The sequence below is a fragment of the Conger conger genome, chromosome 16 (assembly GCF_963514075.1).
Source record: "Conger conger chromosome 16, fConCon1.1, whole genome shotgun sequence".
NCBI lineage: Eukaryota > Metazoa > Chordata > Actinopteri > Anguilliformes > Congridae > Conger > Conger conger.
Window position 1 is genome coordinate 20,410,976 of NC_083775.1, and position 16,896 is coordinate 20,427,871.

Consider the following 16,896-nt stretch of genomic DNA (forward strand, 5'->3'; position numbering starts at 1 on the left):
CGCGCCCCAGCTAATGGGCCTATTCATCGTCACTGTTATCTGTCTCACTGTCGTTTCCCCATACCTTAAAGGGAGTTTCCCAACACTTTCTCTCATATACCCCTCCAGTAGGGAGTTTCCACCATCCTAGCACTTTCTCTAGATGCTCCTTCGTGTGTCGCCGTAACGGATCCACAAAGGACATTCAACTTATGGCTGCATGTAGCTCACTTCCTAACTCCTCCACAGTCAGTCCTTTGAATCTATCCGTCAAATTGTCAGCGCTATAATCAGGGAGGCCCTTAAAGCCTCTTAATCTTCTTTCGGTATTAACATCCCTCCCTTCTTCCTTATCTTTCCTACATTTTTCCATCTCCTCATACTCTTTTATTTCCCAATCGTCCACATTGTTTTCCTCATCTTTTTGCTTTAACCAGGCCTTATGTTCCTCCCCTGTAGGAGCAAGCCCACACTTAACACTCAATTAAGAATGTTATTATATTCACCATTTCTGTGAAAGCCAGACCCCCTGGGTCACCAATCACTCATTCGGCATGTTGAGTCTCCTCCAAGGTCATGCTGGAACACATTCTATGCATGGCCTCAGTCAGACCTTTAGCCTTGCTCCTTAGTACCCTAAATCTAAGTCCTCCGACTTCAGACTCCTCAGTGTCCATAAACGGTTGTACATCTGTCTTGAACCACATATTTTTCCTCTTACGGGCGTGCTTACTACCACCCCACTGGCGTGTGCGAGGGGTTAACAATGCATTCCTGCCTAACCCATCTTCTGTCAATCTCTCATCAGGCGGGCCTAGGGCCGGGTCCTCGACAACTGCTTAAAAGAATAAATTGTGCTTAGGACAGATAACCAGCAAAAATGTAAGGGAGGGGTGAGTGCTCGGCCACAGCTTCAGGAGATAAGGCAGAACACTCTCCCATCGTTGGGTGCGCTCAGGTGCTTGTTATGATAGAAAAGAATGAGGAGGAAGCGAACCCAAGGTCGGTTCCTCCTTAACCAGCCTAAGGAGGAAAGACGGAGGATAAATGTAGGCTTTGTAGTTACTGTAGCAGTGTGTTAATTGCAAAACAAATGTTATATGACTTAAGGAGCAGATGTGGGCCCAGGAGTACAACGCGTGATGGAAAAGTACTGAAACACTGTATGAAGATGATTGGCTTTCACCAAAATGTATTCATGTTATAACATAGGATGTGTAATGGTATAAGAATAGACACCCTGTCTGCTAAAATCTAGAGTGTATTCTGACATTGGTGTGATGCATTCTCCGTGTTTGTTTTGCTGCAGTATTAATAAAGTTTGTATTATTGTAGCTCTCCTTTTAAACGGGAAAGGTTGTTTGCAAAACGTTGTCTCTCCTGGGAATTCCCCCTACAAGGATTATGAGAAGCAACTTGCTATGTCTTACAGTTGTTGTTGATTGAATTTTTCTCACCTAAAGTGTACTTTAATCATTTTGAAAAAAGGCACCTTCTTCACAGCACTGTTTTTCATCTTGCTCTGTGGTGTCCTGTGACAGCAGTTGATACAAGATTTCCGTTGCATGTTCTCTCCTGATACGACCCGTAAGCAGCACTGACTGAAGCTTCTAAGGGTACCACCGTCATCTATGCTATCAAGAAACACCACTGTCAGAGCTCATTCTCAGACTGAACCATCAGAACGACCCTACTAGTACAGAAGTAGATCTTTAGCCTTCAGCCTTCAGGTGGAAATTATGACATCTGAGCAGCTGCTTTGGCTCTTGTTGGTGCTGCGATCTGTTGTCTGCAATGACTGTGAGTATCTTCATGCCTACATAATGCCTACTCTGCTTCAAGTTATTGGACATTTATGTACTTTTATTTAATCTGGTTTTCTGTTTAAAACCATTGTTTCTACAAACTGGTGTCAACCAGCGGCAGATGGGTTCCCCGACTGAGTCAGGTTCTGCTCAAGGTTTCTTCCTGTTCCAGGGAGTTTTTCCTTGCCACTGTTGCCCTAGGCGTACTCTTGGGACCCGGTTTCTCTGTAAAGCTGCTTTGTGACAAAGGCCCTTTGTAAAAAGTACTATACAAATAAAATAAAATTGAATTGAATTAAATGATGTCTGCATGTGCGTATACAGCAGGATCTGCCAGAAATTACTGCAGAATCCCTGTTTGTCAAGAGTGATGAAAATGGGGGATGAACTAGCAGTAGTTAAAGTTTTCCATCGACAGGGTGGGGGTATTTCAGTAGCTAGCTAATATCCACAACCCAGCTTCATAGCTAATGTTGGGTAGTTAATGACTATAATAAAACATATTCTTAGCTAATCAAAGTTACTCTTAAAAAGCTTCAGCAATACGTGTGTGTATATATATGAGCATGTGTGCGTGTGTGTGTGCACGCACATGTTTGTGGATGTATTTGGCGGGTTGCTTTACCGGTTCACCAATGTTAAAAAGGCCTTATTTGGAAGGTTTTTTTGCATTGGTGTGGTATGGTGTCATTCTTGATTAGGGAGTGAACTGTTAAAAAGGTTGTTAATAAATCAAAGAAAGTGTGATGACATCTCCATGCAGAGTTAGTGAGAGAAAAAAATATGATCAGGCTTACTGTATCTGTAACTGTAATCTGTATAATTCACACTTTTTTACTAAATCTGTATCATTCACACACTGTACTTCCAAGCTCACTTTGTCTGTCTGTATCCTAACTGCCATAACACTTGCCTTGCATCCAACTATCTCTGGATCCAAAAACCCTCCGATGGAAGAATTTGGCAGACACTTAACTATTACTTCTTTATACATCATACAGTTAAGTACATTATTAAACATGTATAAAATATACAGATGTTTTCATTGAAAAACCTTTTCCTGTCCTGCACGTATAGTATTTGGTTAATGGTGAAATAAAGAGATCAACCAAGGCTACAAAACAGGCAGGAACATATGAACAAAGCAGAGGCACATATACAATATACTGCAGGAAAAAAGAGCTGCATGTAGAACAAAAAGTGAAAGAATGTACAGAGAGGATGGTTTCCATGATAACAGGTCTTTTTGAAATGCAAGAATTAAATAATTCCATATTTTAGCAGATCCTATGGAATGTCCACTGATGATCCAGCCTCCCAGAGTGGTGGTGAGACATGGAGATCCAGTATCAGTGAACTGCACCATTTCAGGAGATCATGATGGAATGGGCTGGGAGGCATCAGAGGGATCTGTTGACAAGACAGAAGGTGTCCAGTTTCTCACCTGGGGTTTGGAGACCCTGACAGAGTGGGATATACGACCTAAATGCTTCGGAGACTTTCGGATCGCTCCAAACACATATTCAGAGTGTGACAAAAGGCTCAATATTACAGTGTACAGTAAGTTCTTTCCTCCTCATAGAGCTGAACTGGAGTCCCATTCTATTTATTATTTAATTATGAATATAAATAGCTACTGCATTAGAAGGAAACATTATTATCTCTTCTGCAGAGCCTCCAGACAGTGTTTCCATCAGTGTTGTGGACCACAAAGGCCCAATGCTGGAGGGGAAACAGTACCAGCTGCAGTGTAAGGTCCAGAACATCGCTCCTGTTCAGTACCTCACTGTGAAGTGGTACAAAGGAGAAACATTATATAACGAAACTGCCTATGATGATCTCACTAAGACTCCAGTGAATGTGTCCTCTACCCTCCTGATCACACCCATCAGTGCTGATGATGGAGCACAGTACAGCTGTGTGGCAGAGCTGGAACTGGGACCTGAAGGACCACAACCTTCACCTGAAGTGAAATCTGATCCCCTCAGCATCACTGTGCTCTGTGAGTCTCTCGGTACTGTCTGTTTTATCAGCATCACTGAACAGTCTGATTTTTGCACCAAACTGGTGTAGTATTGAAGGTGTGATCATGTGTTTCTCACCCATAGAAGAACTCATGCATTATGTTACAACTATAATCCCTGAAAAGTAATTCTGTGGCTCTATAATGCCACCTGGATGTGATGTTCTGTACCTGCAGATAAACCCAGGATCACTGAGTGCCCGGCCCAAGAGAAGCTGAGGGAAAGTGAAACTCTGGATACTTTGGTCTCCTGTAGAGCTGAGGGGAACCCTTCTCCCATGGTCACATGGTACATAGACCAATCAGAGTTCAACAGCTCCACTCCACTAACCAAAAGAGATGGAGGGCAGTACACCTTCATAGCCAAGAACAGTTATGGAACAGCCAATCACACCCTGGAGATTGAAGTTCTCTGTAAGTCAGTACTTTCCTGTTGCATCTTCCTGTGTTCCTGTTCCTGTCACTTTATTTAAGTCTCATTATCTTGTGTCTTTGCTATAACCAGACTGAGAAAAAATACACATTTAAAGATGCTTTTGAATAGTAAGAATTATTTACAAAATAATGCCAGAAATACTTTAGAAAATAGCTTTTATTACAAGATAAACAAAACAAAAAACACAATAAAGCAAACAGCTAATTACATTATTGGCATTTGGCAGACGCTCTTATCCACAGCGATGTACAGTTGATTCGACTAAGCAGGAGACAATCTTCCCCTGGAGCAATGCAGGGTTACAGGCCTCGCTCAAGGGCCCAACGGCTGTGCAGATTTTATTGTGGCTAAACCAGGATTAGAACCCACGACCTAGGGTGTCCCAGTCATTTACCTTAAGCACTATGCTACAGGCCGCCCCTAGATCATTGATAAATAATCACTTGATAAAACCATTTGTATATGATTGAAAATGTTTAAGTCCAGACCCCATAAAATAATTTTCTCAAAAATGAAAACGAATATGCATTCCAAAAAATAGCTATTTTAAAAATGAGTTGTATTACCGGAGACTAATCGCTATGTGTTTCATGTAGTGGTGACTCTGTGTGCTTGATTCCTGGTGTCTGATTGGTCTGTATTTTAGTATAGGTTACTTGCTGTGTGTTGATTGTGCTGTTGTCCGAATTATCCAAGTGATGTGTTTTCTTGCTGTATTAATGCAACCACATAAAGTCTCTCTTTCTGTCAGATCCACCAACATTTGAGCTGGAGAGGGAGGAGGTGAATGTAACCCAGGGAGATGAGGTGATTTTGGAGTGTCTGGCTGAGGGAAATCCCACTCCTGAACTCACCTGGAACACGACTGCTGCTGAGAATCCACATGTGTCCACCAGAGGGCGACAGAGTAATGCCACCATCAGCAGAGCAACATCAGCCAACGCTGGTGTCTACACCTGCTATGCAACAAATAACCTGGGCACGGCATCCAAGACTGTCACTGTCACTGTGAAGGAAACGGATGCTGCAGAAAGCGGTACTGCCTTTGACATCGCACAGATCATGTCATTATTAACCCCTCCCAGACATTTTGATGAGCAGCAACCTCTGTGCTGACTGTGTTTAGTTACGGTGCATATTTTCTTCCACTTACAGGCTACATCCGTATTTTGATTTTTTTGGTTGGGGCCATGTTTATACTGGTGCTGCTGGTCGTCTGCGTTGGAATACTTATGAGAATACGCTCTACTCGGAGGAGGGGTCAAGCAGACATACCACTGGAGCCCTGAAATGGTAATGGGAGCAGCTCCTGCACCTAGAGCACTGTGGAGCCCCACAGGTTTTTCAGGGATTTAAGTCTGGAGACTGAGATTACCTTTGCAGATCATGGATGTTATTTTCACTTAACCATTTCTGTGTGGATTTTCACTCATATTTGGAATCATTTTCCAGCATGATCATTGGATTAAGCTCTGTCTGTCCCATCTGCCTACTTAATTAAACCTGCCATTTTTTTCATCACCCCGAATCTTCTCTGTCCCCCAAACCTGACAGTTTTTCTTTTTTGTGCTCAGTAAGGATCTTCCTGCCACCCTTCCCAGGAGCTTGTTAGTATGGAGGTGCCACTTTATGGTTCCTTATGAGACTTGGTGACCCCAAGATGCAACCGATCTCTGAAATTCTGAAACTGTCATCTTTAGGTTCTTCATATACATTTGTGTCCTCTTTCTGGCAAGTTTGCAACCATTCCATATATTTAACTTTTTTGTTTATTATTACCCTTACAGTGATAAGTGGTATGTTTAACCATTTATACATTTGATTTGTACCCATTACCAGACAGTCAATTACCAGTCTCTTTCTGAGCTGACAGTTATTTGGCCTTTCCCATGCTGATGCTTGACAAAAGGATATTAAATGCTTGTTATCTAATTTTTATATTTGAGTGAAACAGGAAGTGACAGAATTAAACAATATAGTTACAAAATGAAGTAAAATTGTGCCGCCAATTTCACTTTCTTTGATTTGATTTGATTTTATTCTGAACTGTTAGTTTCATTATCTAGTTTGATATGTTTGATAAAACTGTTCTTTCACTCCAGGTTGAACTTCTTTATCTAGCTCCCTGACTTGCTTGCTTTTCACAAAAAAATCATTCTTCACAAAATGTCTGCTTCCAGTGCCACAACTTCCTTCTCTTCTGGCAGCCATGTTTTACATAATTATCTGTAACTAGCTCTGTTCAGTATCCCTGTGCTTTAACTCAGTGAATACAATACTTGATTCAATTATTTTCATTCCTGAAAAGATAAAATGCAATGGCTGGTAGTCAATCAATTTTTTCCCCTTGATTTTGTGGAAACGAAAGTAAAAGTACAATTTCTTTTTTCCTCATGAGCATAGGTCAGTAATAATTGAGTCTAACTTGAGAAACTAACTTGAATTGTAACAATTCTAACTTCAGAATAAAAAGTGTTGTATTCAATTGAAAGTTAAGGACAAATGTGAATTGAAAACAGTCCAGTGTAATCTACATTCATAGGGATTGTATCAAAATAAAAAGGCTACATTCAGCTCATTAAAGTGTCTTGGTTTTATGTTGATTTTTTTCCATTTGTTCTGGAAAATGTTCTGTGATGTGAAAAGGGAAGATATGTTAATTCACAGTGACATAATGAAGCATGTGGCATGGGTACCATGAGCATTTTTATATGCGGTCTGGCCATGGCCTGGTGAAAAGCAAAAGGGGAAACACAGAAGGTTACGCCTCTCTGAAAATAACTATCATCACCAGAATTTACTTGTTACATGTGCAATGTCATCAACATTCCCATTTGGGATGTTTGGAAAAGATTGGATGCATGCACGTAGGAGATGAATTTAGGTTCCTGAAAATATCAGAGCCCAGGTCTGATAAGCATTTCTGAAGCAGAACCTGGTTCTTCAAAAGTGTCTGTTCAGTGAGTGACAGCAGAACCAGGCTGCCTATATAAAGAAGGCATTTCATATCTTGTCCAGAAGTGTGAGATCTGGGGGTATGGATTGTTACAGCTACTGCATTGTATGAATACATAATCAAATATATATCTCCAAATCTGTTGTGTTTATCACTTCTGATTATCTAAGGAACAACATTGTGCAGGGTTATGAGAAGCAACTTGCTATGTCTTGCAGTTGTTGTTGATTGAATTGTTCTCACCTAAAGTGTACTTTAATCATTTTGAAAAAAAGGCACGTTCTTCACAGCACTGTTTTTCATCTTGCTCTGTGGTTTCCTGTGACAGCAGTTGATACAGGATTTCCGTTGCATGTTCTCTTCTCATAAGACTCGTGTTCACAAAGCAGCACTGACTGAACCTTCTGAGAGTACCACCGTCACCTATGCTATCAAGAAACACCACTGCCAGAGCTCATTCTCAGACTGAACCATCAGAACTACCCTACTAGTACAGAAGTAGATCTTTAGCCTTCAGCCTTCAGGTAGAGATTATGACATCTGAGCAGCTGCTTTGGCTCTTGTTGGTGCTGCGATCTGTTGTCTGCAATGACTGTGAGTATCCTCATGCCTACATGATGCCTACTGTGCTTCAAGTTATTGGACATTTATGTACTTTTATTTAATCTGGTTTTCTGTTTAAAACCATTGTTTCTACAAACTGGTGTCAACCAGCGGCAGATGGGTTCCCCGACTGAGTCAGGTTCTGGTCAAGGTTTCTTCCTGTTCCAGGGAGTTTTTCCTTGCCACTGTTGCCCTAGGCGTACTCTTGGGACCCGGTTTCTCTGTAAAGCTGCTTTGGACAAAGGCCCTTTGTAAAAAGCACTATAAAAATAAAATTGAATTGAATTAAATGATGTCTGCATGTGCGTTTACAGCAGGATCTGCCAGAAATGACTGCAGAATCCCTGTTTGTCAGGAGTGATGAAAATGGGGGATGAACTAGCAGTAGTTAAAGTTTTCCATCGACAGGGTGGGGTTATTTCAGTAGCTAGCTAACATCCGCAACCCAGCTTCATAGCTAATGTTGGGTAGTTAATGACTGTAAGAAACATCTTCTTAGCTAATCAAAGTTACTCTTAAAATGACAGCTTCAGCAATACGTGTGTGTATATATGAGCGTGTCTGCGTGTGCATGTGCGTGCACGTGTTTGTGGATGTATTTGGCGGGTTGCTTTACCAGTTCACCAATGTTAAATTGTCCTTATTTGGAAGGCTTTTTTGCATTGGTGTGGTATGGTGTCATTCTTGATTAGGGAGTGAACTGTTAAAAAGGCTATTAATAAATAAAAGAAAGTGTGATGACATCTCCATGCAGAGTTAGTGAGAGAGAAAAATATGATCAAGCTTACTGTATCTGTAACTGTAATCTGTATCATTCACACTTTTTTACTAAATCTGTATCATTCACACACTGTACTTCCAAGCTCACTTTGTCTGTCTGTAGTCTAGCTGCCATAACACTTGCCTTCCATGTAACTATCTTAGGATCCAAAAACCCTCGGCTGGGATAATTTGGCAGACACTTAACTATTATTTCTTTATACATCATACAGTTAAGTACATTAAACATGTATAAAATATACAGATGTTTTCATTGAAGAACCTTTTCCTGTCCTGCACGTAGAGTATTTGGTTAATGGTGTAATAAAGAGATCAAACAAGGCTACAAAACAGGCAGGAACATAGGAATAAAGCAGAGGCACAGATACAGTATATTACAGGAAAAAAGACCTGCATGTTGAACTGAAAGTGAAAGAATGTACAGAGAGGATGGTTTCTGTGATAACAGGTCTTTTTGAAATGCCAGAATTAAATCATTTGCAGCAGACTGATTATAATTTAGGAAAATGTTTTCTGGCATTACTGGTCCTGCATCTGAGGTCACCAACAAAGTGAGAGTGGGAATCCGATGTTGGTTTTCTCTTCCTATGTCCAACACTGGACCAGGTCTTAATCACAGGACAGCTGGGGAGATATAATTCTCAGTCCTACAAGATCTAGTGTAGCTAGGCGGTCAGTTTAAGTGAGAAAGCCAAGAATTTCATTAAGGGCTCTCAAATGTGGGGTCAATGTCTGGATGTACAATTTATCAGCAACTGGTTTTACACTGTTGTTTGTAAATGGATTATCTCCAATATCTCTATGATGTTACAGAAATAGTCTTGCTGTCCTCCGTTTTCCGACCTTTATGCTGTTGTATCGGCGGCACGGATGGTGCAGTGGGTAGCACTGCCGCCTCACAGCAAGGAGGTCCTGGGTTCGAATCCCTGTCGGCCGGGGCCTCTCTGTGTGGAGTTTGCATGTTCTCCCTGTGTCTGTCTGGGTTTCCTCCGGGTACTCCAGTTTCCTCCCACAGGTTAGGCTGACTGGAGAGTCTAAATTGCCCATAGGTATGAGGGTGTGAGTGAATGGTGTGTGTGCCCTGCGATGGACTGGCGACCTGTCCAGGGTGTATTCCTGCCCTTCGCCCAATGTATGCTGGGATAGGCTCCAGCCCCCCTGCGACCCTGTTCAGGATAAGCGGGTTAGGATAATGAATGAATGAATGAATGCTGTTGTATGTTACAGATAAAATCCCAGCAGTTATTAGTATTTAAATTCCAGTTAAGACCATGTACTTCCTGTTCTGATTACTGCAAGGTTACTCAAATGAAGTCCTCAGTTACAGTCCTCCCCTTTCATATTTTAGCAGATCCTATGGAATGTCCACTGATGATCCAGCCTCCCAGAGTGGTGGTGAGACATGGAGATCCAGTGTCAGTGAACTGCACTGTTTCAGGAGATCATGATGGAATCGGCTGGGAGGCATCACAGGGATCTGTTGACAAGGCAGAAGTTGTCCAGTTTGTCACCTGGGGTTTAAAAACTCTGAGAGAGTGGGATATACGACCTAAATGCTTCGGAGACTTTCTGATCGCTCCAAACACATATTCAGAGTGTGACAAAAGGCTCAATATTACCGTGTACAGTAAGTTCTTTCCTCCTCATAGAGCTGAACTGGAGTCCCATTCTATTTATTATTTAATTATGAATATAAATAGCTACTGCATTAGAAGGAAACATTATTATCTCTTCTGCAGAGCCTCCAGACAGTGTCTCCATCAGTGTTGTGGACCACAAAGGCCCAATGCTGGAGGGGAAACAGTACCAGCTGCAGTGTAAGGTCCAGAACATCGCTCCTGTTCAGTACCTCACTGTGAAGTGGTACAAAGGAGAAACATTATATAAAGAAACTGCCTATGATGATCTCACTAAGACTCCAGTGAATGTGTCCTCTACCTTCCTGATCACACCCATCAGTGCTGATGATGGAGCACAGTACAGCTGTGTGGCAGAGCTGGAACTGGGACCTGAAGGACCACAACCTTCACCTGAAGTGAAATCTGATCCCCTCAGCATCACTGTGCTCTGTGAGTCTCTCGGTACTGTCTGTTTTATCAGCATCACTGAACAGTCTGATTTTTGCACCAAACTGGTGTAGTATTGAAGGTGTGATCATGTGTTTCTCACCCATAGAAGAACTCATGCATTATGTTACAACTATAATCCCTGAAAAGTAATTCTGTGGCTCTATAATGCCACCTGGATGTGATGTTCTGTACCTGCAGATAAACCCAGGATCACTGAGTGCCCGGCCCAAGAGAAGCTGAGGGAAAGTGAAACTCTGGATACTTTGGTCTCCTGTAGAGCTGAGGGGAACCCTTCTCCCATGGTCACATGGTACAGAGACCAATCAGAGTTCAACAGCTCCACTCCACTAACCAAAAGAGATGGAGGGCAGTACACCCTCATAGCCAAGAACAGTTATGGAGCAGCCAACCACACCCTGCAGATTGAAGTTCTCTGTAAGTCAGTACTTTCCTGTTGCATCATCCTGTGTTCCTGTTCCTGTCACTTTATTTAAGTCTCATTATCTTGTGTCTTTGCTACAACCAGACTGAGAAAAAATACACATTTAAATAATTATTTATATGCAATATGAATATGCATTCCAAAAAATAGCTATTTTAAAAATGAGTTGTATTACAGGTGACTAATCACTGTGTGTTTAATGTAGTGGTGACTAATCGCTGTGTGCTTGATTCCTGGTGTCTGATTGGTCTGTATTTTAGTACAGGTTACTGCTTGCTGTGTGCTGATTGTGCTGTTGTCCAAATTATCCAAGTGATGTGTTTTCTTGCTGTAATAATACAACCACATAAAGTCTCTCTTTCTGCCAGATCCACCAACATTTGAGCTGGAGAGGGAGGAGGTGAATGTAACCCATGGAGAGGAGGTGATTCTGGAGTGTCTGGCTGAGGGAAATCCCACTCCTGAACTCACCTGGAACACGACTGCTGCTGAGAATCCACATGTGTCCACCAGAGGGCGACAGAGTAATGCCACCATCAGCATCAGCAGAGCAACATCAGCCAACGCTAGTGTCTACACCTGCTATGCAACAAATAACCTGGGCACGGCGTCCAAGACTTTCACCGTCACTGTGAAGGAAACGGATGCTGCAGAAAGCGGTACTGTCTTTGACATCGCACATATCATGTCATTATTAGCCCCTCCCAGAAATTTTGATTAGCAGCAACTTCTGTGCTGACAAAACAGGCAGGAACATAGGAACAAAGCAGAGGCACATGTATAGTATACTGCAGGATAAAAGAGCTGCATGTGGAACCGAAAGTGAAAGAATGTACAGAGAGGATGGTTTCTGTGATAACAGGTCTTTTTGAAATGCCAGAATTAAATCATTTGCAGCAGACTGATTATAATTTAGGAAAATGTTTTCTGGCATTACTGGTCCTGCATCTGAGGTCACCAACAAAGTTGATTACTGTAAGGTTACTCAAATGAAGTCCTCAGTTACAGTCCTCCCCTTTCATATTTTAGCAGATCCTATGGAATGTCCACTAATGATCCAGCCTCCCAGAGTGGTGGTGAGACATGGAGATCCAGTGTCAGTGAACTGCACTGTTTCAGGAGATCATGATGGAATCGGCTGGGAGGCATCACAGGGATCTGTTGACAGGGCAGAAGGCGTCCAGTTTGTCACCTGGGGTTTAAAAACTCTGAGAGAGTGGGATATACGACCTAAATGCTTCGGAGACATTCGGATCTCTCCAAACACATCTTCAGAATGTGACAAAAGGCTCAATATTACAGTGTACAGTAAGTTCTTTCCTCCTCATAGAGCTGAACTGGAGTCCCATTCTATTTATTATTTAATTATGAATATAAATAGCTACTGCATTAGAAGGAAACATTATTATCTCTTCTGCAGAGCCTCCAGACAGTGTCTCCATCAGTGTTGTGGACCACAAAGGCCCAATGCTGGAGGGGAAACAGTACCAGCTGCAGTGTAAGGTCCAGAACATCGCTCCTGTTCAGTACCTCACTGTGAAGTGGTACAAAGGAGAAACATTATATAAAGAAACTGCCTATGATGATCTCACTAAGACTCCAGTGAATGTGTCCTCTACCTTCCTGATCACACCCATCAGTGCTGATGATGGAGCACAGTACAGCTGTGTGGCAGAGCTGGAACTGGGACCTGAAGGACCACAACCTTCACCTGAAGTGAAATCTGATCCCCTCAGTATCACTGTGCTCTGTGAGTCTCTCGGTACTGTCTGTTTTATCAGCATCACTGAACAGTCTGATTTTTGCACCAAACTGGTGTAGTATTGAAGGTGTGATCATGTGTTTCTCACCCATAGAAGAACTCATGCATTATGTTACAACTATAATCCCTGAAAAGTAATTCTGTGGCTCTATAATGCCACCTGGATGTGATGTTCTGTACCTGCAGATAAACCCAGGATCACTGAGTGCCCGGCCCAAGAGAAGCTGAGGGAAAGTGAAACTCTGGATACTTTGGTCTCCTGTAGAGCTGAGGGGAACCCTTCTCCCATGGTCACATGGTACATAGACCAATCAGAGTTCAACAGCTCCACTCCACTAACCAAAAGAGATGGAGGGCAGTACACCCTCATAGCCAAGAACAGTTATGGAGCAGCCAATCACACCCTGCAGATTGAAGTTCTCTGTAAGTCAGTACTTTCCTGTTGCATCATCCTGTGTTCCTGTTCCTGTCACTTTATTTAAGTCTCATTATCTTGTGTCTTTGCTACAACCAGACTGAGAAAAAATACACATTTAAATAATTATTTATATGCAATATGAATATGCATTCCAAAAAATAGCTATTTTAAAAATGAGTTGTATTACAGGTGACTAATCGCTGTGTGTTTAATGTAGTGGTGACTAATCGCTGTGTGCTTGATTCCTGGTGTCTGATTGGTCTGTATTTTAGTACAGGTTACTGCTTGCTGTGTGCTGATTGTGCTGTTGTCCAAATTATCCAAGTGATGTGTTTTCTTGCTGTAATAATACAACCACATAAAGTCTCTCTTTCTGCCAGATCCACCAACATTTGAGCTGGAGAGGGAGGAGGTGAATGTAACCCATGGAGAGGAGGTGATTCTGGAGTGTCTGGCTGAGGGAAATCCCACTCCTGAACTCACCTGGAACACGACTGCTGCTGAGAATCCACATGTGTCCACCAGAGGGCGACAGAGTAATGCCACCATCAGCATCAGCAGAGCAACATCAGCCAACGCTAGTGTCTACACCTGCTATGCAACAAATAACCTGGGCACGGCGTCCAAGACTTTCACCGTCACTGTGAAGGAAACGGATGCTGCAGAAAGCGGTACTGTCTTTGACATCGCACATATCATGTCATTATTAGCCCCTCCCAGAAATTTTGATTAGCAGCAACTTCTGTGCTGACAAAACAGGCAGGAACATAGGAACAAAGCAGAGGCACATGTATAGTATACTGCAGGATAAAAGAGCTGCATGTGGAACCGAAAGTGAAAGAATGTACAGAGAGGATGGTTTCTGTGATAACAGGTCTTTTTGAAATGCCAGAATTAAATCATTTGCAGCAGACTGATTATAATTTAGGAAAATGTTTTCTGGCATTACTGGTCCTGCATCTGAGGTCACCAACAAAGTTGATTACTGTAAGGTTACTCAAATGAAGTCCTCAGTTACAGTCCTCCCCTTTCATATTTTAGCAGATCATATGGAATGTCCACTGATGATCCAGCCTCCCAGAGTGGTGGTGAGACATGGAGATCCAGTGTCAGTGAACTGCACTGTTTCAGGAGATCATGATGGAATCGGCTGGGAGGCATCACAGGGATCTGTTGACAGGGCAGAAGGCGTCCAGTTTGTCACCTGGGGTTTAAAAACTCTGAGAGAGTGGGATATACGACCTAAATGCTTCGGAGACATTCGGATCTCTCCAAACACATCTTCAGAATGTGACAAAAGGCTCAATATTACAGTGTACAGTAAGTTCTTTCCTCCTCATAGAGCTGAACTGGAGTCCCATTCTATTTATTATTTAATTATGAATATAAATAGCTACTGCATTAGAAGGAAACATTATTATCTCTTCTGCAGAGCCTCCAGACAGTGTCTCCATCAGTGTTGTGGACCACAAAGGCCCAATGCTGGAGGGGAAACAGTACCAGCTGCAGTGTAAGGTCCAGAACATCGCTCCTGTTCAGTACCTCACTGTGAAGTGGTACAAAGGAGAAACATTATATAATGAAACCTCCTATGATGATCTCACTAAGACTCCAGTGAATGTGTCCTCTACCCTCCTGATCACACCCACCAGTGCTGATGATGGAGCACAGTACAGCTGTGTGGCAGAGCTGGAACTGGGACCTGAAGGACCACAACCTTCACCTGAAGTGAAATCTGATCCCCTCAGCGTCCCTGTGCTCTGTGAGTCTATCGGTACTGTCTGTTCTGTACTGTAACTAATTGATAAATAATCACTTGATAAAACCATTTGTATATGATTGAATGAAATGAATGAAATGTTTAACTCCAGATAAAATAATTTTCTTAAAAATGAAAATGAATATGCATTCCAAAAAATAGCTATTTTAAAAATGAGTTGTATTACAGGAGACTAATCGCTGTGTGTTTAATGTAGTGGTGACTCATCGTTGTGTGCTTGATTCCTGGTGTCTGATTGGTCTGTATTTTAGTACAGGTTACTGCTTGCTGTGTGTTGTTTGTGCTGATGTCCAAATTATCCAAGTGATGTGTTTTCTTGCTGTAATAATACAACCACATAAAGTCTCTCTTTCTGCCAGATCCACCAAAATTTGATCTGGAGAGGAAAGAGGTGAATATAACCCAGGGAGATGAGGTGATTCTGGAGTGTCTGGTTGAGGGAAATCCCACTCCTGAACTCACCTGGAACACGACTGCTGCTGAGAATCCACATGTGTCCACCAGAGGGCGACAGAGTAATGCCACCATCAGCATCAGCAGAGCAACATCAGCCAACGCTGGTGTCTACACCTGCTATGCAACAAATAACCTGGGCACGGCGTCCAAGACTTTCACCGTCACTGTGAAGGAAACAGATGCTGCAAAAAGGGGTACTGCCTTTGACATCGCACAGATCATGTCATTATTAGCCTCTCCCAGACATTTTGATGAGCAGCAACCTCTATGCTGACTGTGTTCAGTAATGTTGCCTATTTCTTTCCTCTTACAGGCTACATCCATTTTTGGATTTTTTTTTTTGTGGTAATATTCATACTGGTGGTGCTGCTCCTCTGGATTAGAAAACGTTTGAACCGTCAAGGGGTATATAACGTCACACCAAGAAGCTCTGCTGGGAGGAGGGAAGAAAGTATACCGCTGGCGCCGTGCAATGGTAATGGGAGCAGCTCCTGCACCTAGAGCACTGTGGAGCTCCAGACCAGCCATTGGCACACTGAATTGAGGGATAGAGCCAGTAAGTAGAGCACTATACTGAGGGAAGGAGCCATTAATTAGAGCAATGAACTGCAGGGTGAAGCCAAATTGTTGACACAAGGCAGAATGGCTCCATGGATTCGTGCCATTTGTATTCCAACGGTCTTCCAATCATTTAGTTTTGGCAATCACATACCCAGTTCAACCTCATCTTCCTGTTCTGAGCTCACAGTAGTGGGACTTGGTCTTCTGCTACTGTAGCCCATCTGCTTCAGGTTTTGATGCATTGTGCATTCAGAGATGGCCTTCTGCACATTGCTGTTATAAAAAGCAGTTTTTTTAGCATTTGTGTCCATTCTTTACTGAACTTTCACGCACAGAACTGCTTCTCACTGGATGTTTTTGCTATAGCACCCTTCTATGCAAACCCAAGAGACTGTAGTGTGTAACATTTCCAGGAGGGCAGCTGTTTCTTAGATGCTGCAACCACCACGTCTGCCTCCAGCCTTCATACCATGGTCAACGTTGCTTAGATCACACACCTTGCCCTTTCTAATGCTTAAAAACAACTGCCACACTATTTGGTTTGTAGGGGTAGGCTATCTGTGTTCATTTGCATACTTAATAAAGTGACCATTTGGTCTATATATACGATCAAGCTATCTTTTTTAAGAAATATCATTGTGCGTAATTGTTCCCCCCACCACAGTTGTGCAGTCTCACTTCAATTAATACCTTTACAGCAGTCTGACTTATTTCAAAAGGTTAATAGGATGAAAGGTCAGGGGTCAAGCTCTGAAGCAGCATCACACACAGGACTGTGCAATTGATGTACTAAATCAGTCTCTCTGTTCCACGCCAGTATCCTGTA

At 42.4% G+C, this 16,896-nt stretch overlaps 1 protein-coding gene across 6 annotated transcripts; it reads left to right on the forward strand.

The window, feature by feature from the left end:
- Nucleotides 1-1,575: 1,575 nt before the first annotated feature.
- Nucleotides 1,576-16,672, forward strand: icam5 (intercellular adhesion molecule 5). 6 transcript variants are annotated; one of them, XM_061224651.1, is made up of 17 exons: nt 1,576-1,779; nt 3,066-3,344; nt 3,457-3,786; nt 3,985-4,221; nt 4,995-5,279; nt 9,931-10,209; nt 10,322-10,651; nt 10,850-11,086; nt 11,462-11,752; nt 12,126-12,401; nt 12,514-12,843; nt 13,042-13,278; nt 13,654-13,944; nt 14,315-14,593; nt 14,706-15,035; nt 15,413-15,703; nt 15,823-16,672. In XM_061224651.1, exons 1-17 carry the CDS (start codon nt 1,719-1,721, stop codon nt 16,008-16,010), a joined length of 4,551 nt encoding a protein of 1,516 aa, XP_061080635.1. In that variant the 5' UTR covers nt 1,576-1,718; the 3' UTR covers nt 16,011-16,672. The 6 variants fall into 6 exon arrangements, with proteins under 6 accessions (XP_061080635.1, XP_061080634.1, XP_061080631.1 ...); XM_061224650.1 differs by having other exon boundaries at nt 1,577-1,779; nt 12,123-12,401; nt 14,318-14,593; XM_061224647.1 differs by having other exon boundaries at nt 1,579-1,779; nt 12,123-12,401.
- Nucleotides 16,673-16,896: the final 224 nt, after the last annotated feature.